General features: G+C 36.4%; 1 protein-coding gene across 1 annotated transcript in view; it reads right to left on the bottom strand.

Moving 5' to 3' along the window:
* Positions 1–6,220: 6,220 nt before the first annotated feature.
* LOC129278855 (growth hormone-regulated TBC protein 1-A-like) overlaps positions 6,221–27,221 on the bottom strand; it is a 36,714-nt gene continuing 15,713 nt past the window's right edge. The window contains exons 3-7 of the mRNA XM_064111599.1: positions 24,423–24,581; positions 14,120–14,341; positions 11,581–11,753; positions 10,349–10,534; positions 6,221–9,760 (exon numbers count right to left, since the gene is read on the bottom strand). Coding sequence (XP_063967669.1) covers positions 9,671–9,760; positions 10,349–10,534; positions 11,581–11,753; positions 14,120–14,341; positions 24,423–24,581 — 830 coding nt within the window. The 3' untranslated portion in view covers positions 6,221–9,670. The remainder of the gene's footprint in view (positions 9,761–10,348; positions 10,535–11,580; positions 11,754–14,119; positions 14,342–24,422; positions 24,582–27,221) is intronic.

Genomic DNA, 27,221 nt, shown 5'->3' on the forward strand with positions numbered 1-27,221 from the left:
CACTGATGGATGGAGGTGTACGTGTGAATTATTTCTTGTTTTAATGTCTTGGCGAGTCCGACCGAGGGAGACATATTTGAAGACGGAACCCTGTCGGAATGAAATTTGTTTTCTTTGATTTCTCAGTACAGTTTGAATAATGACTGTATCCTCTCTCTCTCGTGTTTTTCCTCCGCTAAGGCCGGAGATCAACGGCACCGTTGGAAGGGCCGCAATTCATTAAAGGCTTTAAGTTGCAATCATGAAGAAGTACTGAGTAAGTTTTGACGAGTTGTGTGGAGGTTGCGTAAGAAGTATAGAATAAGCGTAATATTGTTTGATATTTTATAGTTCTGTAGGCATATTAAAGTCGGCCTTCTCTATCGAAGTCAAATAATCCCCCAAGTCAAAGCAAATTTCAGACCAGGGTCCCGTATCAACACAAAGGTTAACAATTAATAATGGGCTTGATTTTCACACTTGTACATTGTATTCATTGCAGTCAATCGTAAAAAAACAAGTTTTGAAATGATTGTTAAGCTTTGTGAAACGGGCCCAGATTCCACAAAGCATTATCTCATTTACTTCTAGATGAAACAGGGCCCCATTTCATAAAGAGTTATAACTATTGGAACTTTGACATGCAATGGCAGCTACCATGGTAACCGGGCTCAGCAGCCAATTCCAATCAAGGTTTCCATGGCAGCTACAATAATGGCAAAGTAACAACAGTTTATCCGGCAGGCCAGAAGATTTATTCAACCAAAAGCCGGACAAAAATGACTGGTGATGACGCTGGTGGTGATGGTGGTGGTGGTGATGATGAAGATGACACTAAAGGATTAAAAATTTGCCTCTAATCCTGACAAGAAAACAAATGCTGAACAAAAGAGCAATACAGTCACAAATGACTTCATGTGAATTGGAACATTTTACTTTGCATTTATAGCACAACATATGATTTTGTTTTTTGATAGCACATGACAAACATTGAAAAAATTGATAAATTCTCTATTAAGATATACATTGTACAATATTAACAAATATACATATCATATATTCTTGGCATATGTTACACGTAATATATATCACAATATTTTCTAGCTTCTAAAGATTTTAGTCGTACCTTTAAAAAAAATTAATTACAAAGCCACTTTGGCATGTGAAAATTTGTACAATTTCAATACTAGGTCACAAAACTATGAATTCAAATGCTCCAAAAATGTTTCATGGGAAAATCAAATAATATATCCGACACTGAAAAGGACATCATATTCTTTTTTAACAAAAGCTCTCCATCTTTTCCGATTATCTCCATATCTTATCATCAAGGTTGCCATTTTCATGTCACCAGCACTGCAGGATATTTTTTTACTTATTTATTTTTTTTATTATCTTTTTCTTTCTTTTAGTGGGGGGGGGGGGGCAACTATACAATTTCACCTTTTCTGCAATTTACTATGTGGTCAATGTAATTTTAGGACAAACGGTATTGGTAACATAACTTGGGGGCAGAATAAAATTTTTTTTTTAAAGGATAACCTGGCATCACCATACTCAAATAAATAATAAATATTTGAATTTGTACAATCAAACATTTCATGTATTTTAAGACGACTAACTACAACTATGCTACAGGACAACTGAAAAGCAGTCATTTAGATACAACATTCTGACAAAGATAATTTGATGGGAGTATTAAGTGCATTGCGAATCATATCGTTTAGGAAATAAAAATAGTTGTGATTGATTGGGCTGTAACTCTAATACTGCACTCACTTTGAATAATGTTTTATTTACCCAGGGTAGCCACTTCAGTTCGGAAACTGCTCTGCCTGCGGGCCCTGCATAACATACATGTAATATGTTATCATTACCCTTCTCCAATCTACATGCTGAGCGCCCAGCAAGAAGGCGGAAGGTCCTATTTTCAAAAGTCTTCGGTGTACGCGACTTGGCCGGTGATTGAACCCACGACCTCCTTTTCATGAGGCGGGCACTCTACCAATGAGCCACAATGCCTGATTGATTACAAGGGAAAGTTTTCATCTGCAAAACCGACACAAAACTAACAATTTAGCATTGATCATGTGTTGAGCGTTGGTGTTAGTGTCGGAAGCACAATTATCCATATCTCCAAGTACCTAGGTCCTGTTTTATTAAGACTTGTCTTGTAATAAAAAATGCAAAATTTCTATGACAAACTTACTTTCACCGAATCAAACTTAATGATTTCAGTAGCATCGAAAATATTTAATATTGTAATTTTTTTTGTTATAATAACAAGTTTCATGAAACAACCCCCGAATCTGATTTTTCAAAAATGATTCAAATCACATTACTGATTGCTTGACACCTTGTGAAGTTCATCCCTGGATCAGTTGCACTTTGGGTTTGGTGTTGTGCTGATATACATATCACAGTTCACCACAAAACCAACATCAAAATGTTAACACCAAAGGGTCAACACCAAACCTGAATCTGCCCAATGTCACTCTAGCTCTCTATTGTATTAGTACTGAATCAGGACCTTTTAAAAATTAACCTAAAATAAAGTTTGAATGATGCAATAACGATGATCAGTGGTTATATACACATGATATAGGATTATTAGTCATAACGTTAAGACATCAATTAAAAATTAATCAGATGTATTATTATTATCATCATAAATGAATCACTAAGTAAATATTTGAAGGGCAAAGTATAATGTATTTTGGCATTGTAAATAAAAAAAAATCATAGTCTTTTATCAAATCACACATGGTAAATCTATGTGTAAAGATATACTTTTGAATAACAAGTCGTAGATTGAGAAATGAAATCAATATTCAAATGAAAAGCGGGATTTATTAGATTTACAATGGAATAAGTCCTGGAACAATAACTTAAATATTCAAATAAAATGTAGGATTTTATGTGAATTCTGTAATAATGAATAACAATGTTCAGAATGGGAGAAACAGCCATGGCTACAAAACAAATTACTTTGAAAATTTGTTCATTGTACTCAAATGATGAAATATGTAAATTACTCTCATGATTTTTGATAATGATCGAATACTCTTCATTAGTTCATAATCATTTACATCCGATATGAACATATAGATATTTATGTAGTTTGAACTCTGAAAACAAGATGTAAATACTGATATGGAATTTTAATGAAAAATCTCACTATGGCAATTACCATACTCGGCCATAGAGGACTGAGAAGGCAACGATCATTTCAGCAAATTTATGATCGAGTCTTATCAACAGCCGTACAGACAGGTCTCTAATAATCACTATGCACTCCTCAAATAGGCAAAAATATATCATCATTCCCATTCTTCTAGTACTTGGCTTTGAAAAAATTGGAAAATGTAAAATTGAATGGAGAAATAGAAAATAAGCACAGTATGTGTTATTTTTGCTACACACATGCTGTATAGGTTTACAAGTACATGTACAGTATGCAGACCTGCCAACCTTCTACAACAACAAAAAGTATTCTAAGGTAAAATGTATTTTTTTTAATTTGTCTCAAGGCAACAATCGCCAGCCTGTTGTAGTGAGGTCTGTGAAAAAACATGTGAAATGACTCTACTTGAAAACTTGATAATTCACCCTTTTAATTATGTGCATGTAGGCAAGAATTTACTTGTTTCTTTCAGACAACAAGTTACTGGCCAAACAGTGATTTTTACCGGTCTGGGACTGTCGGACCGGCGCTAGTGTCACACGCTGTGTATGATACATACTCCATGATGAGAAATTTAAAAAAGTAACGAATCATACAAAAAAGGTATTGGTGTATTCATAGTAAAAAAAAGAGGAACAAATACTCTAAAAAGAGAACGGTTGGCATGTCTGAGTATGTAACTCACAAATCAAATAATGCAAGCGCAAAAATCTAGCTGAAAGTTTGTGATGTGATATTCAGGACCTGAAATTAGGCCTTGTTTTAAAAAAAATTATTGTAGACATGAAAAGGATGCTCTAAAATGTCGCCCTCTAAGGTTGAACCTGGTACTTGCTGCAGGAAGAATTTCATAATACACATTTCTGAACAATCCAATGTTCTTTGATACAATTTCAAGGCAAAAAAATACATTTTGTGATGATGACTGCATAAAACATTTATAGAAAATAATATGTTAAAACTGGTGCTCATAATAACATACAGTACATGTAGTTGTCATCCTGGGGGCAGTTTCACAAAGCTATTCGTAAGGCTAAGCATAACTTTACAGGTGACATATTCTTGAGATTAATGATATATCCTTATCTAGCTGACTTAGCACCCAATAACATACATTCCTGTTGTGTTTTAAACTTTCGAACCGCTTTATAAAACAACTGAGCAGGTTTTGAGATCCCTGGTGAAATTGGTGAAATACAAGTGCACTTGTATGAAATACAAGTGTACTTGTTATATACTTGTGTACATATAACAAGTTTGAACCTAAAAATAAAAACAAAGTCATACTCAAACTTACAGAGCAGATCACAACAGAATATTCCTATTGAAAAGTAACAATTCGAAATTCTCCTCAAATGCTGTACATACAGTATAATAAACATAACCTGTGATTGAACTCAACTGAAGTAATGCCTGCGAAGTGCGAAGAATTTTTAGTAACACAATTAACCAAAAATGCACGCTTCTACATCACAAACACAATGATAATACTAGAAGTGAATACAACTTTGTAGTATAACTTAGCATTGCAAACAAGCCATTTGAATCAATTCATGTGGTAATTTGTAGCTGATGATCTGAATAAACTCTGCACAAATTGGTTCACACATATTCAATACTAAATACTGATTGGTTGTATAAAGATGTTAAGAAATGTTTGTCAAGCACATTTTATCTTCCTTGATCATGAGCATATTTATTTTCAATAGTAAAGGGATGACACATATGTTCATTCCCCCCCTAACAATACATATACATGTGTAGGTTTGCTGCTTGAATTTACACCAGTTATTCTAAGCATAAATATCAGAAGTTTCGATAGTGCAGCATAATTACCTTGGCTTTACCAGAGCAGAAGATTCTATGCCTTGTGTTTCAAGGAAAGAATTCCTACAAAGTCCAGATTTTACCTCACATGGGTTGACTGCAGCACGATTGGATTGATTTCTTGTTGAAAGAAAGCAACGCCCTAACCCCTAAATCCCAGCGCACACTATGCAACACGATTGCAACAAAATCACAGAGTGTGCGCCTACCCTACAACGCGCTGCAACTGCGACCCGCTTTGTTGCAGTAGGATTGCAGACCAGATCTCACAACATTTGGCATGTCAAATCTTTGGGTATTTTTCTGCGAATTTGCTATGTAATTCCAGCCAATCAGATTTCTCCTAGACAATGATGTCGTCATGGCCAATACGCTGCACCATGAGATATAGCGTGCTGCAGAGCTGTTGCAATGGTGAATTGCCAATTTGTCTCCTGCATACTCGTCCACTCACCACATGGTCTACTTTCATGAAGTCTAATGCCATTCCGTCCATCAAAATTTCATCTAACAACCATTTGATCCAATCATCACTTCATCTAATCACCATTTCGTCTATGACCATTTTGTCTCATAAGCAGTTGGTCTAATATCCATTTCATTTTCATTCAATTTGCACAATGAACACATACATGTAGTCCGATTATACCAGGTGGTATATGGACTAAATGGCTATTGGACCAACTGGCTATTAGGCGAAATGGGGAGTGGACAAAATAACAATTAGACCATGTGGATAGAGGACGAACTGATAGTAGACCAACTGATGCTAGACAAGTTGGCAATTGGACGAAATGGCATTAAACGAAATGGAAATAAACCGTTGCAATGTGTGCGCAATGTGCTGCAATGCGATTGCACCAAGATGGGTTGCAATTGAATCTTGGCGCAATCACATCGCATAGTGTGCGTTGGGCTTATTAAAACTACAATGAATTCAGAAATCAGGCTCGTTGTTGCAAGCAAGTTTTGTTTATAAGCATGGACAGGAACAAACCAAAATAGTTGCTTGAAATTCACAATGGATTGCAAAACTTTCTGCAAAAACGAGTGACAGAGATATGGAAAGGGTGAGACAGGGAAAATTTACATGGCGCTCGGGGTGATTAACCCCCAACATGCTCAAAAAAGCCATGGAAAATCCCCATTCGTTGCCATATTAAAGCTTATCCATTGTAGCAGATTTAGGCAGTAGGTTGTAATTATTAACCCCCGATAGTATTTTTTTTTCCTGGGGTGAGAATGGGGGGGGGGGAGAGAAAGAGAAAGAAAAAGAAAAAGAGACAAATACTGGCACTCGTTTATGAAATCACAGAAGAATACTCCTTTTCTCAGCATTCTTGAGTTTTGATACATTAAGAGGTAGTCTGCTTCGATTCAATACATGATTGTCATCTAAAATAAATTACAAAAGGAAGTCTGCACCAGACAGGTTTTGGTTTCATTTAAGATATTTACACATGTATCATAGTAAGAGTGATCAAAATAATCAGAACAAATGCCCCATGCTTCATTGTATGCAGAAAATCACTGCAGTATGATTATATTCAGACAATACTTTACTTCAAATCTTCTGAACTAAAGTCCAGATTCAAATAGGCCATGTTCAAGTTCTGTGCTACTATTATGGGAAGCCAAGAATGTCATAAAGTTGTTTATATCGTATGTTTCCCATGTTTACTGTGCCCCATCCCTGTGCTTTATTGAAAAGATTTTTTTTTTAGTATTCCCAGAGTTATGAATGTATTGTCTAACATACTGAACCTAAGTTGGTTCAACTGCTACTTTAAATCAAACCCGAATTTGATATGTGAATATATTATAGTTGGGTTGATATCAATGTACTTCAGGGGAAAATATCTTTTATACATATTTTATGATATCAGTAGTGTGATATGACAATATTAAACAGGAAGGAACAAATAGCTTCAAAAACTTATAAATCATTGCCCTATTAAAGGAAAAATTCTTGTTGCCTACTATTTTTCCTTCTTGCCGGAGTAATTAGGTAATGATATGAAGACAAAAGAGAGTAAATTTGAGGCATGATATTAGGGATATGAAAAATGATTTTCACATAACGGGATAAAAAGTGACCTTACAGTGTGACCAATTGTTCTGTGTTTGATCATGAAATTCCTGATAAATATAATGCAACATCACTGAATTATTGAGATGTGTCCAATACTGCTACCTGAGCTAGTGGTTTTCTCAAAAGTTTTCTCAAAATGTAAACTGATTAAGAAATGAGTATAATAATAATGATTTACCTGCAAACGTGATGCAACATAAAGTAGATGTAAATATGATACTTTGTTGTTTTTTACTATACATTTTGTTGAATAGTGATTTTAAAAAAAATATTAATTGAGACAAGTATCAAGGTTAGAGTATGACCTTAAACAAAACAAATGTTGTCTCTTTAATATCTACAGCGACAAAATATTCATCATATTTTAGGCATTAAAGAGGGTAAAATGTGACCTTAACTAATCAAAATAATGTAAATTCAAATTCTCAATCAATTTTGGACAAGCTAAGGTCCATGACTTAAAATTGTAACATAGACCCCTTTTACACATACGAGTGAAGGCGGCACGAGGCCGGCCTCATGCCGTCTCGAACGTATGTGGCAACACGCAAGTGGACTGGCGCCACCTCGATTTCGGTTTGAGGTCGCCTTCAAGGCGGCGTGAAGGCGCCTTCTCGTATGTGTTAACACAAAGCGGACTGAGGTCGGCTTTCGGGAGTCACGTGATCAGTGGCTTGCGCAGTAGTTGGGATACGTCATCAATCTAGCTCAATTGTATTACTTCGGTATCGCGCGCTTTCAAGTGGCCCTGCCGCTGGCCACCGAACCGTATGTGTAAATGGGGGTTTGTCAAGGCGGCGTCAAGCCGACCTTTCTGCCATGTGTAAACACACTTTTTAATTTTTTTGAGGCAGCTTGATGTCAGCGTGAGGCCGATTTGATTAAACCAGCGCATGTGTAAATAGGGTCTATTAAAGATGTAGTTCACTTTGGCATGTGCTGATCTGGGCCATGTCTCACAAACAGATGCATTTGATCCAATCAACCACGGCTATGAAAAGCCAGCAACACCATCATCTAAAATGCATGTCTTTTAAAAAATCTTCTAGGAATGTTGTATATTCGTTGCCTTGACAATTCATTGTCCTTTTCTTTGTTTACAAAAAAGTACACTGTGCAAATTTCCTGGAGGAAAATTATTATGACATTGTTGGATTTCCATGTACTGTAGTTGAGGTTGATCAGATCAATCACAAGTCTTTGTAAGAAGGGACCCTGGACTCTGATATTTTTTTTTGTACTTGATTCAGAGGTCACACAAAAAAAAGACGACCTTTGACTTTGTATGTGAAGTCACAAGGAACGATTCCATTCTGCAATGTCACATACAAGACTGACATACAGCATATTTGACCTTTATATCAGCTGGGCCCCGTCTATCGAAGAGTTGCGATTGATCCGATCAATCACAACTATGGACGGCCAGCAACGTCAGCAACTATTATGCATGTTTGTTCAAAATATTTTGTAACTATGATGCATACTCATGCATTCATTTTTTGTCTTGAAAATTCACTGTGCTTCTCTTTGTTTATAACGGACATTGTTCAAATTTCCTATAGAAAAATTGTGACACTGATGGATTTCCATAGAGTTAGGATTGATTGGATCAATCGCAACTCTTTGTAAGACGGGTCACATTAGCATATTATTGATCTTAATTAGACATGAGCTGACATGATGCCAGGTTGTAATGACTTTAAAAATTGTCTGAAATTTCATTTATGCAGATTCGTAGTTCTCCACAAACAGCATATCCATTTGACCTTCTGACCTACCCATTTGACCTTTTCATCAGAAGAAAGGCTGTAACTGCCATGGACAATTCCGAGAGGTCTTAAACTTTCCTGAAGGAAGTAGGTGAAATAATGACACATCCTATTTGTCCCACCGGTCGTTTCACGAGACATCAATTATTTCAATTTGACCTCTGACCCAAGGATGATGTTCAACTTCCTCACTATCTCATTGACATGGCAGACTTTGAGCTCCTGAAGGTCACCTGATCACCTGCAGGTCACCTGATATCCTGAAGGCCACCTGATCACTTGGGCCATGATCATCATCTTCGTCTTTTCAATTTGATCTTGAACACAAGATGACCTTGAACTTCCTCACCATCCCATCGAAATGACACAGGCTTTGAGCAACTGTAGGTCACCTGATCACTTGGATGAGCATCATAATCATCATCATCCCTTTTTTTTCCATATGACCTTTGACACAAGATGACCTTTAACCTCCTCATCATCCTACTGACACAGCACAGACTTACAGCTCCTGTAAGCCACATGATCACTTGGGCCATCATCATTGTCAATGATCACCTCATCTTCTTTTCAATTTGACCTTTGACACAAGATAAGGTCCTCATCATCCCATTGACATGGCACAGATTTTGAGCAACTGTAGGTCACCTGATCACATGTAGGTCACCTAATCAGTTGGGTCATCATCGTCATCTTGACAAGCACAATCACTGATAAGCATCAATCACAAAAAACAAACGTCTCCTTCTCCCTTACAATCACTTTGACCTTTGGTAGTTATACTGGCAGGATGTCCTTGATATCATTTTGACCTTTGACCTATGGCCCTTGTTCAACTCTTTGTCTGCAGAGGTAGCGAAGCTTCTCTATAGTCCCTCTCTTCAGTGGCTGTGAGCTCTGGAATACTCCCTGTATTTTAAATAAAATTTAAAAGAATAGTTAGGGAGCTTATTAGTTCATGTATAGAACAGACACCTCCAGGGGAGCATTTCATGAAAAGGTTTGTAAGTGATTTTCAGTGGCTAATTTGCTTTTAGCCAACCAGAAGTAAGGATTTGCAGTAGCTTTTAACAACATTCAGCTGAAATCACTTATTACTTATTTCACAAAATGCTCCCCTGGGTGCAAACTACAAAATGGTAGGTCTTAAGATCAAAGAACCATCAAAATTAGAATGACTCCAACAAGACTTTCAAGACTCAATTGCTACATGTATACATACTATTGGGCTTTCGCATCCTTCTGGGTACCCATTTAACACCTGGGTGGAGAGTGGCAAAGTGTGGATTGATACCTCAACAAAGGACACAAAGCCGTGGAGGGATTTGAACACATGACCCTTGGATTGCAAGGCGAGAGTTAAGAACACTACACCTCGACGCTTCCGATATGAGCTGTGATGAGGGAAAAATTGCCGGTTGCCCTAATTTATTTCCTAAGCTGGTTTCAACAAGAAAATACAAGAATTTCTAACGAGGTGTTTCTGATAGTACTTACCTCTAAGAATGTATGGCAGTCGATATTTGCAGATGCTGTTGTGACCTTCTTGAAGACATCGACGAGCGCTGAAATGTTGGTGGCTCTGATGATCTCTGTTTCGTTTCTTTTGATAAGTGAAAGGCAGACTCTGAAAAGGATCTTGGAACCTTCGTAGAATAGACAGTCCCATATTCTTAGTACCGTCTGGAGATGGGAAAAGATGGAAACAATGTGAACAGCACTGTCTAGTATATCCAAAATTCTCATGATCGTAACGAGAGATTTCAAGTATATTTTTATACCCATCTTGTCTAATGTCCACTTGGTCTAGCACCACTTTAGTGCACATGACTAAATTAACTGTTTATAAACCAAATGTTCATTTGACAAAGTGATAAAAAAGGAGGAAAGTAGATGAAGTGGAAATTTGACCATCTGGGTATTAGACTGACACTTGGACCAAGAGATGGTTGGATAAAATGAAAATTATACCTAACTGATTGTAGACCAAGTGGCCCGTATTCTGATGTCGGGTTTAACTTAAACTCAGGTTTAAAGTTGTGGTTTAAGTATGGGAAGCCAAAAGTATCAACATTTTTATTAAGTTGTATGTTTCTTATGTTTACTGTGCTCTTTCCTGATTCATCGATGGTGAAGACTATTTATACTTCCTACACAATTATGAATGATTTGAGAGCCGAATGAGCTGAAAGTATATCTCTACTGTTAGTGATTATGTAACAATTGGCTGTCCATACTTAAACCACAACTTTAAACCTGAGTTTAAGTTAAACCCGACTTCAGAATACGGGCCAGTGAATTTAGCCATGATGGTATTCAACGATCTGAGAATTAGACTTCTTTAAGTACTAGTAGACAAAGTGCATAGAAACCATGTTGAAGGACTGGGGAAGGAAAGCAATGCATTTCCCCTTTTACCTGTTTCTCCCCATTCTCTCTTCTTGTTTCCTTTTCTTTTACCTCTTCTTTTCTTGTAGTAAGATGGGATATTTTTTTGCTCAAAGTGTAACAGACTTTACTCTGGTTTGCATAATATTGCGCATTATGTTCATCTAAGTTTCTCCACACAGGAGCCTAATTTTCTACCACATACATTTAGGCTCCACACTCTTACATTCCGTATCCCACATGATATATGGGATTATTTTCTAAAATGCTATGTTTTATCCTAATTTCTTACATTGTTTGATGTAAAATTGGAACAAATCCAGTTCAAAACTCAAACTAACCTCCACAGGAAGTACATCTAAGAAGAGACAGATGAACCATTTGGTAGTTGGTATTGACCACGGGACCTGTTCTTTCTCCATATGCCTGGCTACGTCAGGACATTTCTCTTTGATCAGCTCACCCAGCACTTCCTGGTCTGTCTTTAAGCCACTCATGTGAGGTACATAGTAATCTAGAAATGATATTATCATTGATATTAAAAGGGCCTTTTATAGTACATCAAAAACATATATTTTGGTTAACATGATGTGCCTATACCAGAGCGTATTGCACGATGCGCCAAAATCTGACAAAACACAAAAAGCATATTGCATGATGCACCAAAATCTGACAAATTCTCAATGGGCTTATATACAAAACTTTCTGTGATACACGGTTGAATAAATAATGACCAGAAAAGATATGATTATGTTGGATACCAGGAATATTCCGCTTGTTAGGGTCAATAAGGCACTCATAGATCTACAATTCATGCGATTATCCCCTAATTCGCAGAGAATGTCTGGGCTCCTATTCTGACCAGTAAAGATAAAGATTACATTGGATACCAGGAATATTCCACTTGTTAGGGACAAATATGCACTCATATACAATTCATGTAATTATCCTGTAACTAGTAGAACATGTCTAACCTCCCGTTCTAAGCCATCTATGCTGACACCTACTGACATTACATGTATGGGCAATTCCTACCCTACATATTTAAAGTTTGTGGCCCATATTCTGAAGTCTGGCTAGACTTAGACAACTCTGCTAAAATTATGGGAAGCCAAAAAATAACAAAAGTTTGTTCACATGTACAGTGTACATTGTATGTTTCTTGTGTTTAATTTGCTCATTCTTTAATGGGCAAACTTACTTATCCTTCCCAGACATTAAGAATTATTTCAGAGTGAAATGAGCAGATACATTGAGCCATTACTGTTAGAGATTAGTGTCACAATTGACTATCCTTAGATAAACCACAACTTTAAACCAGAGATTGAATTAAACCAGACTTCAGAATATGGGCTTATGTGTCTACTTTGTAGTTTGCCTTCCTTTTCACCATTTAAAAAGTGGAACATCAATTTTTTACATCAAAGACAGTGTGTGATCTACATGTAACAATATCTCAAACTAGAATTCTGTCTTTGTTTACATTCAGTGTGTGATATGTACTGGTACTTCCTTATAATCTAAGGCCAATTTAAAGTGAAGAATACATGTATCTAGCAGTACTAGCACCTTTAATAATGGATAACACCTATCATTCCATATGAAAATACAAATTGGTATACAGTAGCGAGTAGGGTACACTGGATGAATCGATGAGGACCGGAGAATGTTTCATGAGATTTATCACTGATTTCTTTCAATGTCATCCGTTATAAGCTACTGAAATCCTTGTATCTGATTGGCTAAGAGCAATTTTACCAAAGAAACTAACTGAAAGGATGCTTCTTGGAATGATCCAATGAATGGCCGACCTTCAAGAACACAATCCTACTAAATCATTCCCTGACAAAAAGTTAAAGAAAGTTATTAGAATTAGAAGTTCTTGATTTGTGTCATCATATTTGCATACGGCAGTTGCCCATATGTTGGTAATATTTCGATTTTTTGATGGTTCATAATGACTATTAAAAAATTTGTATGGGAATATAAAGAGTGAAATGATTTGACTGTTAAAATACTGAAAGTACAATAAAAACCATTTACAATTTTTAGAGAAAATGACATTTCATTTATTCATTTTAAGTTCATGAGACATGGAAAGCTGCTCACATCCAACATCACACATCAAAAACTGAACTTCTAATAACTTTTTAAATCTTTGATGGATTTTCCTCAAACCTTTACCAATATTTTTTTTTGTATTTTTTCTGCTATTTTTACAATGAACGTTTTGTCAGGGTGAACTTCCCCTTTAAAGGGGAATCCAACCCAAATAAAAACTTGTTTTTATAAGAAAAAGAAAAATCAGACAAGTTGATAGGTGAAAGTTTGAACAATATTGGACTAACAACAAGAAAGTTATGAATTTTTAAAAGTTGTAAATATTGGTAATCACTATACCCATGGACACTTCAAATTGGCCGCATATGGGATGTCATAGTGATGTAAGGCAAGGACTACTCTTCCATGTACTCTAATACATATTATGGCTAATATGTCATTTTTCCCAAAAGTTTTATTTCAAATTATATTTTTCTTTCATGAGGACATAAAACAATATACTACCTGGGTTATATTTAGATTACTGCCCCAGGGGAATTGGTACTTAGGAGAAAACCACAAATCCCTGATGATATAGTACATGGCCTATGGGAAAGTTGTCCTTGCCCCTTGTCATAATTTACTTACCCAGTTGCCAATTTGAAATCTACACAGTATTAGTGATCTCAATTTTAAAGCAGCTATAACTTTCTTATTGCTTGTCCGATTTCTTCCAAACTTTCACCATTCTGTTTAATTTATTTTTCTCCTTCCCAACACAACATTTAATGGCCAAGGCTGGATTCCCCTTTAAGTTATTGATAAAATCTATAGAAATACCTGGCAATATGTTGGTTGTTAACTGAAGCAGTAAAAAGAAACAATTCTCTTCGTCTTGTAAGACAAGCAGCATGAGGGCGACGATGAAGTTCAGACCCTGGCAGTAACCGACCTCGGGCCGATGGTGGGCGAACGCTACAAGGACGTTAGACAAGGCTGTTCGTTTGCTGTACTGGGCATCGTTGCTGAAGTGAATGTTATCTGGGAATGTTCGATGAAGATCTGAAAAAACAATTGAAAATGGAAAAGACTTTCAAAAGACATAACATATGTATAAGTTTATAAGGGTAACCTTGCAGTAACCGATCTCGGGCCAATGATGAGCGAACGCTACAAGGACGTTAGACAAGGCTGTTCGTTTGCTGTACTGGGCATCGTTGCTGAAGTGAATGTTATCTGGGAATATTCTATGAAGATCTGAAAAACAAAATGGATAGATTGAAAAGATTGAGGAAAAGATGCAAAATATGTACAGGATTAGGAAGGCAGTAACCTCACAGTAACCGATTTCCGGCCGATGATGGACGAACTCATCAAAGCTGTTGGTTTGCCACACTGGGCATCGTTGCTAAAATGAATGTTGCCTGGGCAGGAATGTTCGATGAAGGTCTTAAGAAAAAGAAAATAACCTAATATAAATCAGTCAAATAAATTAATGATGTTTTTAAAACGTATAAGAAAATTTGCCAATACAGAAACAGCACAGATGATCATTGGTTGGAGCACTATGCTCTCATACAAAGCTGGACTACCACTTACACTTCTCTTGAAAATAGTAAGTTGACTGTGCTATCAAAATGTCAGGAAATCTTAAATGCCCCATTTAGCATAAAGTAGATCTTAACATTAAACATCAATAACGAAAATTCTTACAAGGTGGTTGGAGCAAATGCCAACATATACACTTTAAAAATAATGTAAATTTCTGCTGTAACACATGTACTTTGACAAGTTCAGTGTACTAAAATGTCAGTTGATAGTACATGTACTGTTATCATCTAAACATTGAATAAAAAAAAGACGTTTGTCAGGATTTCCTAGATGTAATAGAACTGATATTGTTTTATGATAAAAATCTCAGGAGAGTTGTGAATTGAGCAACTGGCTTATAAAGGCCAATACCAGTTTAATTTGGCTCTAACCTTTTGGGAGCCCCTTGACCAAGGTGAAATTGCTCACTAGTACAAATTAGTCAAAATTTACAGCATTTTTATCTTGTTATTATAGGGGAAACTAACAGTTCCATGCACTTCATTTTGCTATTCAACCGTGGGGGAGTGGGGGCAGAGTCAGGTCATATTGATGGAGGGGGGGGGGGTGGTGAGACTTTCTGTTCATTACTCTGCAGGCACAGACCTTTGTGGGGGGGGTTGTAATTCGTATAGTGCATAATGCAGAGTCTGAAGTAATGAGACTTTTTTAATTCACAATGTACTGTGGTTGCCTCAGAGAGAGAGTTTGGCATCTAGTCTTCACTCTAAACATTATCAGTTAAAGTGTCAAATATGAGTCTGTAATTGCAGACTATGTTTTCATTTGGATAACGGAGGTACTACATGTATTAAAGAGTTATTTGACCCTTTTCTTATCCTCGATTCTTTTCTCTCGCTCTTCTTTCTTCCCCGTTTTTTGCACTACTTAAAATGTCAGGGAGGGGGGAGCTTGAAAAATTTACATGAGTTTTCCTACAAACTGAACTGACTCAAAGAGTCAACATGTTTGTCACGTCGGTTCTTTATATGCGTCAACATCGCATGCTTTGGGTGCTTTCGGGATTTATCAGCACTTTCTCCTGGAAGAAGAAAAAAAAGATGACCTTTAAAGGAACTCCCTCCTCTGGTACACAGCCCGTTTACATTTCCCAGTGTACTCCACTTATAATGGCTACTAAATTTAATCACCAACAGCTTACTAAACACCTACGGCCATTAAAGTAAAGGGCCGATGTTTGCTCAAGGAAAATGAATATCCCCGGTCGATAATGACTTGGACTACAACCCTCGTGTTCCGCTGGATGCAGGCGATTGATTTTGCTTATTCAAGTGAGTTAGTATGGGGATATATTGCTTCCTGAGACAGAGCTAAAAAATATCATTATAATCAAGGCAGGGAGGGGAGTGACATGAATAAAAGAGAGCCGTAAAAAGCTGGAGAATGTCGAAAACACCTGAAATTGAAAGGGCTCACATACTTTTGAAGGCCTACAGAGGAAAGCAAAAAGGAGCTGAAATTATTACAGCTGAAAATCAAAAGCAAAATTAGCTACATTCAGCAAAAAGCTGTATGATATTGATGAATGCTTCACTCGTCCTATTAAAGCCTTTGGACATAAAGAGATCAAAATATCAAATTAATTTCATCTAATTGACCATAGATTTTTCATTCTGAAATTTATTGCATCTCTTTTTTTTTCTTCTTTTTTTCTTTTTTGTTTTAGTTATAGAGCCCTGAAGTTTTTTGTGGACTGGCAGATAAACACATTCATTCTCATATTTTTAACACGTCTAGTTTATCTTTGCACAACCCCTTTCTCCCTATCCTCTATAGAGGGCAGGGCCACGAGAAGGGGGCAGGGGTTGACTGCCCCACAAGATTTTTTCAATTAATAGTAACAAAAGGGGGATACAAAAGTTAAATGGTAATTTGACAGGGTGGGAATCGGAAAACACATTACTAATTGGAGTGATGAAGATTTATACCTATGCATTATTCCCTTTTGCTATCATAATTGAGATTCAATCAGAATTTATACTAGTACATACTTGACTTCCTTTATCGACAGATAACCAAACTATATTGATATTCTTGTTTGGACTGGTCAATGCTTCCTGAAAGAAGATCTTTATAAACAATCAATGTTTGTGTGGAACACTCTGACTTTGCCATCATGTAGTGATTTCCCTCATGTGTATGGGGCTTCTATTTGAATTGGATGATGACCAAATAAGAGGGAAAAAATCAATTTTTTATTAAGACTCAGAGTCAGTCTATAAAAGTACAGTTAAGTTCCGGGGAGTGTTACATGAAGTGCCTTGTCAGTGATTTTTCACTGACTAATTTGCCCTGGGCCAATCAGGTGCAATGATTTTGGTAGCTTTTAACAGTTGTCAGTGGAAATTCACTGGCTTTTGTTCCATGAAACACTTCCTAGGTCATATAATTGAATTGTGGTGTGAAACTGTCTCAGGAAGATTGTGAACTGTTTAATTATCCAGGGGGGGAGGGGTGGCAGAAGATGCAGGCGCACCACGTAAAATTCCAAAATCTAATGGCAAACCAAGTAAAAAATAACATAATTGAACACCCCATATAATGAGTATACATGTATGTCCCTTGTTTCCGCATACATTCGTAATTCCAAAGCTTCGTTATTCCGAAGGTTCGGATATTCCGAAAGTCGTTATTCCGAAGGTTCGTATTTCCGACGGTTCGTAATTCCGAAGGTTCGTTAGTCCGAAAACGAAATGAGGTTCGTAATTCCGAAGGTTCGTTAATTCGAAAACGAAATGAGGTTCGTAATTCCGAAGGTTCGTTGGTCCGAAAACTAATGATTAACGAGCCTTATTTCATTTTCGGACTAACGAACCTTCGGAACAACGAACCTTATTTCGTTTTCGGATTAACGAACATCGAGGTATAGGCAAGTTACGTGTTTCGGAATTACGAACCTTCGGAATATAGAACCTTCGGAATTACGAACCTTCGGAATTACGAAGTGTAACCCTTGTTTCTGCCTGTCAAATTTTTCAGACATATTCGCACCCCGTAAAAGTCTGACTGTCTGGATCTTACCTGACAGTATACAGTATTATGCAATTCTACAATTTGAAGTAAAAAATAAGTCAAGCAAAACACATTTGAATGTTCACTCAGACCTACATCATAATCACTCATTTACAAATTTATCATGTTTTAAAATGTATGATTTTATTTTGGATCGATCAAATCTCATATTCCTCAACCTTCTGGAAGCACTCAATAATCAATTCAAATTTCAACATGTGATATGTTACTAACAACAATCACTCATATCCATCAGCAGCCATTAGTACATGTATGTAAATGGTATTTAGACTTGTTAACATATTATTATCATAAATCTGGTGAGGTACAATATTGATTGTACCTGCAAAATTTATACAGTGCTTTTCAACGTTTCTAAGGGCTGCATACTATTACCCCAGATTTTAACATGGCTACCCTGAATTGGAGCACAACATTCAGGGAATTCCTTCTTTATGCAGGTGCCCATTACTACACTTGGGTGGAGAGTGACAAATAAAGATACAACAATAATTGCCTTGCAAAAAGTGCTGTGCAGAGTGGACTTTGAGCCTCAGACCTGGATCTGTCATTATTTAGATAACAGTTCACAGTAAAATTCAAATTGAACAACATAATTCTATAGGCCTACAACCCGCTTTAATACTATAGGGATGTTATTGTATTCAAAGATAATTTTTTTTTTCTCAAAAGTGAACAATATTCAGCATTTAAGGCAAGCAATAAATATTACAAATTGAATATTGATGTTTAAATTCAAAACATCAATTGTTTTTACTTGTTCATACAGTAACCCAAGTTGTATCAAGTGTTTGAACTTTGTTTTATTTCCTACATGTATATAAAGATCGAATGTTTATTTGCATGCTAAAGGTTGATAAAACACAATTCTACTGTATAATAGGCCCTATCATTTTCTGTACACATGCTGCATAACCTATAAACTGTTTGGGTACAAGTGCAATAAAATGTTATAAAAACATGATAAAGTACGATTAAACTGGGATTAGAGTAAACATGATAACAGAGTTGCATAACAACTGTTGTCAAGATAGTCGCTATCCAGTCCATAACGGAAATAATGAAATGTTCACTAATACGTGGTAAAGACGCTAATTTAAAGAGTTTTTATTTGATATTTATCTGCAATGTAAAATCTCATAGCAACTATAGGCTTTCAACAGAGACAGTGTCTTGTCCATCCTCTTTTACCTTTTCACCTGGGGAGTGTACATGTATCACAAAGCATGTTTGCAGTGATTTTCACGGACAAATTCGTTAAGAGCCAATCAGATGCAAGGATTTCAGTAACTTATAACATAAATTCTGGTGAAAATCTATAATGAAATGCTCCCCAGCATCTTATCAGCAATTTTCACTGAAAATTCTGCTCCAGATGAGCCAATCAGAGGCAAGAATTTTAGCAGTTTATTACAAAATCAGTAAGAAACACTTATTTTTTGTTTAACGAAATGCTCCCAAGCATCTTGTTATTTTCACTGACAAATTTGTTCTGAGCCAATCAGATGCAGGGATTTCAGTAGCTTATAACAAAAAGTATGGTGAAAATCACTCACTATGTGTTTCATGAAAGGCTCCCCAGGTTCTGTATATACTGTATAGTGGTATTACAATTCATTTTGAAAGGCGATATGGATTTCAACGGTTCTATCCATCAATCATTGTGCTTTCAAATCTTATCCTGAGAAACATTACCCCCTACAGTCACAATCAATCATAAAATTCTATCAGATATATACAGAGAAGTGCATTTGTTTGGTCATGGTGTGCTTACCCATGGCAGCATAAATATATAATATGTACATGTATACCCCTCACTATTCTGCATTATGCATATACACGTACTGTCATGTACTGCACTCTAAATGTTACGAGTAATAATCACTGATAATTTCGCTCTACAAGTACACCTGTACATGAAGCTCTTAAAAAACAGATGAATTCAGCCTTTTAGACAAAAATTTTGCTGTTTCACTACCAAAGAGCTATTTTTATTTTGCTCTTTTTCAAGTAATAAGTGTAAGTGGAGCGTTGTGGCCCAGTGGATTAGTCTTCTGACTTTGAAACAGAGGGTAATCCCAGCCATGGCGTAATTTCCTTCAGCAAGAAATTATCCACATTGTGTTGCACTCAACCCAGGTGAGGTGAATGGGTACCCGGCAAGATTAATTCCTTGAATGCATGAGCGCTGAAAGGGAGCTCGAGCTAAAGCCGGGGTAATAATAATAACACCGCGCCTCGGAATAGAATATTTCTAGATAGATGGCGCTATATTATTATAAATGCCTATTATTACGAGCAAGTTTACACTCTTCTCAGAGCTAACGCTCTGTCTATACGTGAGCTGACATTCAGTGACACATTTATGAAAATGTCTATACTTTCATCTCCATGTAAATAAAAAGTAGCAAACTAGAAAAGGAGAGTTTTTTCAATTCATGAAAACCGGACAGTGTCACTTGAAATATACTATTATTCTATTCTAGCAAAAGATATAAATATTTAGCTCATCAAATCTGTAAACACCTGCAAAACATTATGTTTGTAAATATGTGCCTTATGAGCTTGAATACCGGGCAATTCCATAAAAATAAATAATCAACCTTTTTGTATATCCGACCCCCATTTTCCTAAAGTTTTAGTTCACTTCATAAACTGGAGATGAATTTTCTCTCAATTTAAAGAAAAGGTATATACACAGGTTTTATACCTCTCTTTTATATACTTTCCTTTCTTCTCTCTTTTTTTTCTTCCTCTTTTCTTCCCTTTGTCCTCTTTTTTTACTGTTAATTAGTACTTGAAAAATCACAGGGGGTGGTCCCCCTAACACCCCACCTCCCCTCCTCTCCATATGGCGCTGCCCTTTCTTCCTGATACTGGAGGCTGAGATGAGCTATTCAAAATCATGTCACTTCTACATGGAGGAGGATCGAGGGTGTTGATTTAGTTTCAACATGTTTGCATAATTCACATGCCCCAAAGCTGATCCGGGCCCCATTTACACAAAGCTTGGCGATTGATCATAGAGCTGATTTATACTGCGATCGATTGCATTGATTATTGCGTAGGATCTATTGTAAGAATCTGCCTTACGATCAATCACTAAGCTTTATATTACGGGGCCCTCATAAAATTCTAAGTATGCTGATAATTCTCAAATGACTCTTTACCATCATCCTAATGACGGCACGACAGCATGCACATATTCATCTCTTTTATAGCGAAATGGAAAATTAAAATTTCTATTAAAAATGTGAATAATAAGGAATGATTCAACTGTCATACATTTGAATGGGCAGCGCTTTATCACAACACATGCTACTTTTAATGATGGCATGACAGCATACAACTCTTCATCTCAATATTAAAAGAAATGGAAAATCAGCATTTCTAATGCATTTTGTTTCGAGATGAGAAATAATCTGAAACTAAAACTGATGAAGTATATCTCCATAATTTTGACTTTCTCTTTCAAATGATAATAATAATAGCTGGATTTATAAAGCGCTTTTTGCCTGAGGATACCAAGCACTGCTATTATTACCCCGGCTTTAGCTCGAGCTACCATCACCGGCGCCCAGTGCAGTCAAGGAAATAATCCTGCCGGGTACCCATTCACCTCACCTGGGTCGAGTGCAGCACAGTGTGGATAAATTTCTTGCTGAAGGAAAACACGCCATGGCTAGGATTTGAACCCCAACCCTCTGTTTGAAAGGCTGAGCCAGAACCACTAGACCACGGCGCGCCCACACTGGTCAGTCACTGTGACTAGAAATAAAGCTTCCCCTTAAAATTTGTCAGAACACTGATTTTAATATTTCTGAAACTTACACTGGGTGGGGGTGGGGGACCAATACTGCTTTGGATTGAATTAAAAGAAGAAAAGCTTTTCTTCATATCAAGTTTACATGACATCACAATGCAGAATGCAATACTGACTTATTATGCAGAATATAATAATAATAATAATAATTAACATTTATATAGCGCTTAATACAACAGTTTCTAAGCGCATTGGAACGAAAAAAAAAGTGAGAGAGAACAGGATATGGAATTATTAAAGAGGACTGCTTAATGAGGTAAGATTTGAGGAGTGTTTTTGAAAGATTCAACAGTGGATGCATTACGGATGGAGATGGGGAGATTGTTCCAGAGATTGTTCCAGAATATGTAGTAAGTAGCAGCCATACTATTTTAACAGTCTGAAAATTGACAGTTTTGGAATGCATGACTATCACCCAAATGCTGCTTTATTGCTGAAACTAAAAACTTAGGGCACTCAAATTGAGGGGGGGGGGGCAATCTAATCAAATAGTTCCAAGCTTCTAATTAGGTGAAAGACTTGCAGTGCCCTTGGTTCTGCTGAAAATCAAATGCATTCACACCTCTCCTCTGTGATCAGGCTATGAAAATCAACACAATAGTGAGACGAGGCGATCAATAACCCTCACTCAGCAAGCATGACATTTCACACTTGCACTTGGAGGGAGGGGGAAGGGTTATATGCACCCCCTTCTGAAATGATTCCAGACCAACAATAGCAGGATTTCAATAGCAAATATGATTAGGAATCATATAGTGAGCTGTAAATCATACAAAGCTATTAGACTGTAAATTGTTCCTTCCCTCTTTACATAACCATGTCCATATTAACTTGTGAATCAGTTTGTGAAATGCATAGATTCCTTCCCTCAATAGAACATCATCTTAGCCTTTGTATATATTCAGGAATGGGGGCGCACTTGATATACAAACAAATTCTACCATTTAAACAATACAAAGAAAGATTGCCCCCCCCCAAAAAAAAAAAAAAAAAAAAAAAAAAAAGTCATAATAAAAAAAAATAAGAGATGAAAATATAAAATATAAACAAATAAAAATAAAATGAATAATAACATCAAACAAATAAAAAAAAAATATGAAAATAAAAAAATTGAAAATGGGTCAAGGCATTGTAGCAAGCCCCCCCCCCCCTCCACCCCCTTCAGATATGAGCTTTGGTTATATCTTGACTGACTGCAACAGTTGGGGAGAAACAGAACAGAACTAGTGACAGTTTATGATCAATCAAATCAAGATCAATAAAAAAGTGAGATCGATTTTGACCAATCACAATACTTCACAAGACTGGTCATAGTATTCAATCGTTGAAATGGCCTTCTATCCCTTGGTCTGGATCTGGAAGACTCTGGATACGCCACTAAATATCGACTGTTCAGTGCTTTCCAAAGCGGATATTGAAGCGAGCCAGTTATTGAGGGTAACTGGCAGAAAATTGACAGCCCTGATGAATATCAACCCCAATTTACCTTGATACTACAATTTAGATGTTTTCATTTCACGCCAACCAACTTCAACATGCTCCAGAAAAAAATGCATTCAATATGCCAGTCTCCTCCTCAAATTGGACGATCTATGCAACGATTAAGAAAGACCTATTTTGGCAATAAAAGTGAAATTGAGTGAGGGATGTTGATTCATGTCTGTGATAAATGTCTCTCTGGATAATTGGCCCACTTTATGCTGCTTCTTGCAGAGTGCAAAATCTAATTAACAGTCTGATGTCCCGATTTTTAGGAAAGAAGCGAGCAGGTTGCAGGTTTCATCTGTTCAATTAATCTTTGGTTTTTTGCTGAGTTTTCTTGTCTTTCTGCTTGACTTATCTTGATCTTGATGCAATAATGATTGGCATGGCAAGCATGACGTGACTTGAGCTTCAACGATGATTATCTCGTCCCCCTCTTGTTTCGCTTTGTCTGCCTCAAGCTCTGACTTTGTCTCGCTCGTCATTCCTTTATAATTCTATTTTAGGAGTTTTCCAGATTTTTTTTTTGTGCCCCATGATGATTTGTTTTTTCAGTATAACTTCCACTTTTTCCATCTCTCTAATTCTCTTGCAACCTCTATGCATAATAACTTCCACTTCCATTCTTTTTCTCCCTCCCTCTCTCTCTCTCTTTCTCTCTTCCATCTTTTCTTATCTCCCTCTCACTCATTCTCAATGAGAATCTTTCGTTCCAGCTTCTTTAATTCTCCATTTTGCTCATAAGCTCTTTGAAAAACACTGTCTTTTTCTCCCTCACTCTCTCCGCCCCTCATCATCACATCTGTTTTGTTTTATTTTTATCATACTGCATGAAATATGAAATATTCAACTTTAAGCTCTGTTGGCATAAATCATAGCTCGACTCCACCTTTAACATGTGGAAACATCATGGTAAAACTTTATATAAATCAATGATCAAAAGCTTTCTTATCATCAAATATGCAAAATAAAATATGATATTTCATTTTGAATACTCAACTAGAAACAGACCTGCTCTAAACATCGGCTATTACAAATAATATTGTTAAAATAAATTTCTTTTAAAAAAATGCAAGTCATGAGACAATCTACTATCTCATGCGGATATGAAATAATTACCAGAGAAGAAACATAAAAATGCTGAACCTAAAACATATTCATCCATCACGTACATGTATACAACATGCAACTCACCTATATTGATAACTTCTACAATATCTGGGTCTTTAGGAGCATCTAGAAGATGTTGATATAAACCCGGGTTTTTCTTCTTGAGTTTAAGCGCACCACTCACCATCATCCACACCGTCCCTCTGTGTTCCGATGGGATACCCTTGCGGATGTATCGCTTCACTGCAAAGAAAAACAAGACATTATTTTTGTATTGTAAGTAAATGTAAAATGTAAAAGGTTAAGAATCAGACAAGCTTCAACAAATACATACAGGGAGGTATCATAATGCAGTAATGGAAATATCAAAAATATGCAAGCATAGGGATCATTGGAGCATTCACACTGCCCGTGTTCCGATGGGATACCCTTGCGGATGTACCGCTTCACTGCAAAGAAAAACAAGACATTATTTTTGTATTGTAAGTAAATGTAAAATGTAAAAGGTTAAGAATCAGACAAGCTTCAACAAATACATACATGGAGGTATCATAATGCAGTAATGGAAATATAAAAAATATGCAATCATTGGAGCATTCACACCGCCCTTGTTCCGATGGGATACCCTTGCGGATGTACCGCTTCACTGCAAAGAAAAACAAGTATTTTTGTATTGTAATTAAATGTAATTTAAGGTTAAGAATCAGACAACAAGCTAAATACATAGGTATCGTAATGCAGTAATAGAAATATCAAAATATGCAAGCACTTCTACAGTTGTATAGGGATCCTTGGAGCATCCACACAGCCCCTCTGAGCTCATATATGGGATCCCATTTCGGATGTACTGCCTCAATGCAAAGCAAAACAAGATGATATCAGGTATCATGCTGGAGAGTGAACAAAAAATTATTCTCATTTCGTGTCCATTGTCTACATACGTACAAATAAATGTCAGATATTTAGCCAGGACTTGGCATATTGCACAGCCTTCAGGCAGCAATCAGGTCTTTTGGTCTACTTTGCTGATTAGAGGAGTGTAACATGGTTTGTGGAAAGCAACATTCACAATTTACATGTATGCTAGATCATCATCCATTCCATGTACCCTTACATTTTCATGTTGGATTTGCATCTGCCCATTTCTGTACAAATGACATCGGTTGGGAGACTTCCATATCTAGGACCGTGGAATAACCTTCATTGTAATGCTATCAGCCCTTGGCCGTTGTAAGAGTTTGTCTACCCTATTCTATCCTTCCATTTTTTTTAGTAAAGAATTCTTCCATATCTTTAGACAGCAACACGATGAGAGGCTAAACCATAAAGATCTCTATGTGACTCAAGTTTTGCTTTAAGCCATAGCAAGTCGATTGCAAAGCGGACGTAATCTAGAACATAGTAAATGCATTAAAAATGCCAGTCAAATCACAATGAACAGCCGAGAGGTCTTTGTCGAAAAATGGTGAACCGGGGCAGCAGATCATTATAAGATTTGCAGCTGACAAAAAATTGCAAATACTTTGTTTTTCCAGAGTCACGGACGAAACTGCTGTTTTGATTCACCGATTTTGGACATAGACTGTTTTTTCATGAAGGGCTTTTGACAATAGATTTTTCCAAGTTCCAGAAAGCGTCTGCAAAGTGTTGCAAAAACTCCATAATGTAATATAATGTGTATGATCAACATCCCCTGAGAAAGATCTGGCCAATGCTGTGATGCATGATGCACCACACACAACTCAATATGCGATGTCAAGTAACACTTCAAAAGATCCCAGGACCCTGTTTCATAAAACTTGTTAGAAAATTGATTAACAGATTTAACAGTGAAAAGCTTTTAAAATCTTTGAATTTGATTGGCCGATAGTAAACTTGTTTACATAAACTGTAATTTGTTTATTATAACAAGTATTTATGAAACGGGCCCCAGATCTGCTATCTAATGCAGATATGAAATGATTACTGTATCACTTACAGTGAGCAACATAAAAATATACTGACGTAAATCTTCTTCTTTATTCATTTATATGGACACTGAGAGTTAAAGATAAATACCAGTTGTGGTAACGATCTCAAAATGAGTTCGAACAGAATCCAAGAAATTACCACCAAATGCGAGTATAAAATATGTATAAATAAAATATATGTGCCAAATAGCTCTGGAAGAAAAAGAGTTAATTGCTGAGAAATGAACAAAATAAGCACTGAATTCCATCAAACGTCAGGTATTTTTGGAAGCAATATTAATACACTGTCTCACATATGCTTTTCTGTGAATAGTGATCATCAGAATGATCGATTTTGAGCTAACATTTCATGAGATATAGCTTACGTTAATGTACGAGATCTAGATGTATGATATTTTGACGATTACATATAAGCTTGATCTAAAGACTTTCTCACGAAATAATTGTTTGCTGCAACTACTGTCTTTTACCTTTCATTTTTATTGCTACTGATTTCTAATACTGCACTGTAATGAAATGAACATTGAGACGCTAAATAAAAATGCTCAAAATAACATGTTTCACTGCATAACAGAATCAGTAAATCACTACGGTGAACGTAAAAAACATGTCATTCGCAAAATTCAGTTCTCATCCTTATTGTTTGAGTGACAAAATTTTAGTCAAAGTAAATAAAACTCTTCTGGGGTGCAAAACAAACTGCAACACTGAATCTATTCGGGAAACTCTTCCCTTAAATATGGCATTAAACTTGAAGCTTCATTTCAGAGAGCTGTTTATATTTCATCATCTATACATCTTCTTGTCATTACATGCAATTTCTGGTTTTTGTCACTCCACAGATTACAATAATGCATAAAAATGAGTGCAAATCAATACAAATCAGGCGTGCTTTGACTAAAACCACTCAGGA

This window comes from Lytechinus pictus, chromosome 16, assembly GCF_037042905.1.
Source record: "Lytechinus pictus isolate F3 Inbred chromosome 16, Lp3.0, whole genome shotgun sequence".
Lineage (NCBI taxonomy): Eukaryota > Metazoa > Echinodermata > Echinoidea > Temnopleuroida > Toxopneustidae > Lytechinus > Lytechinus pictus.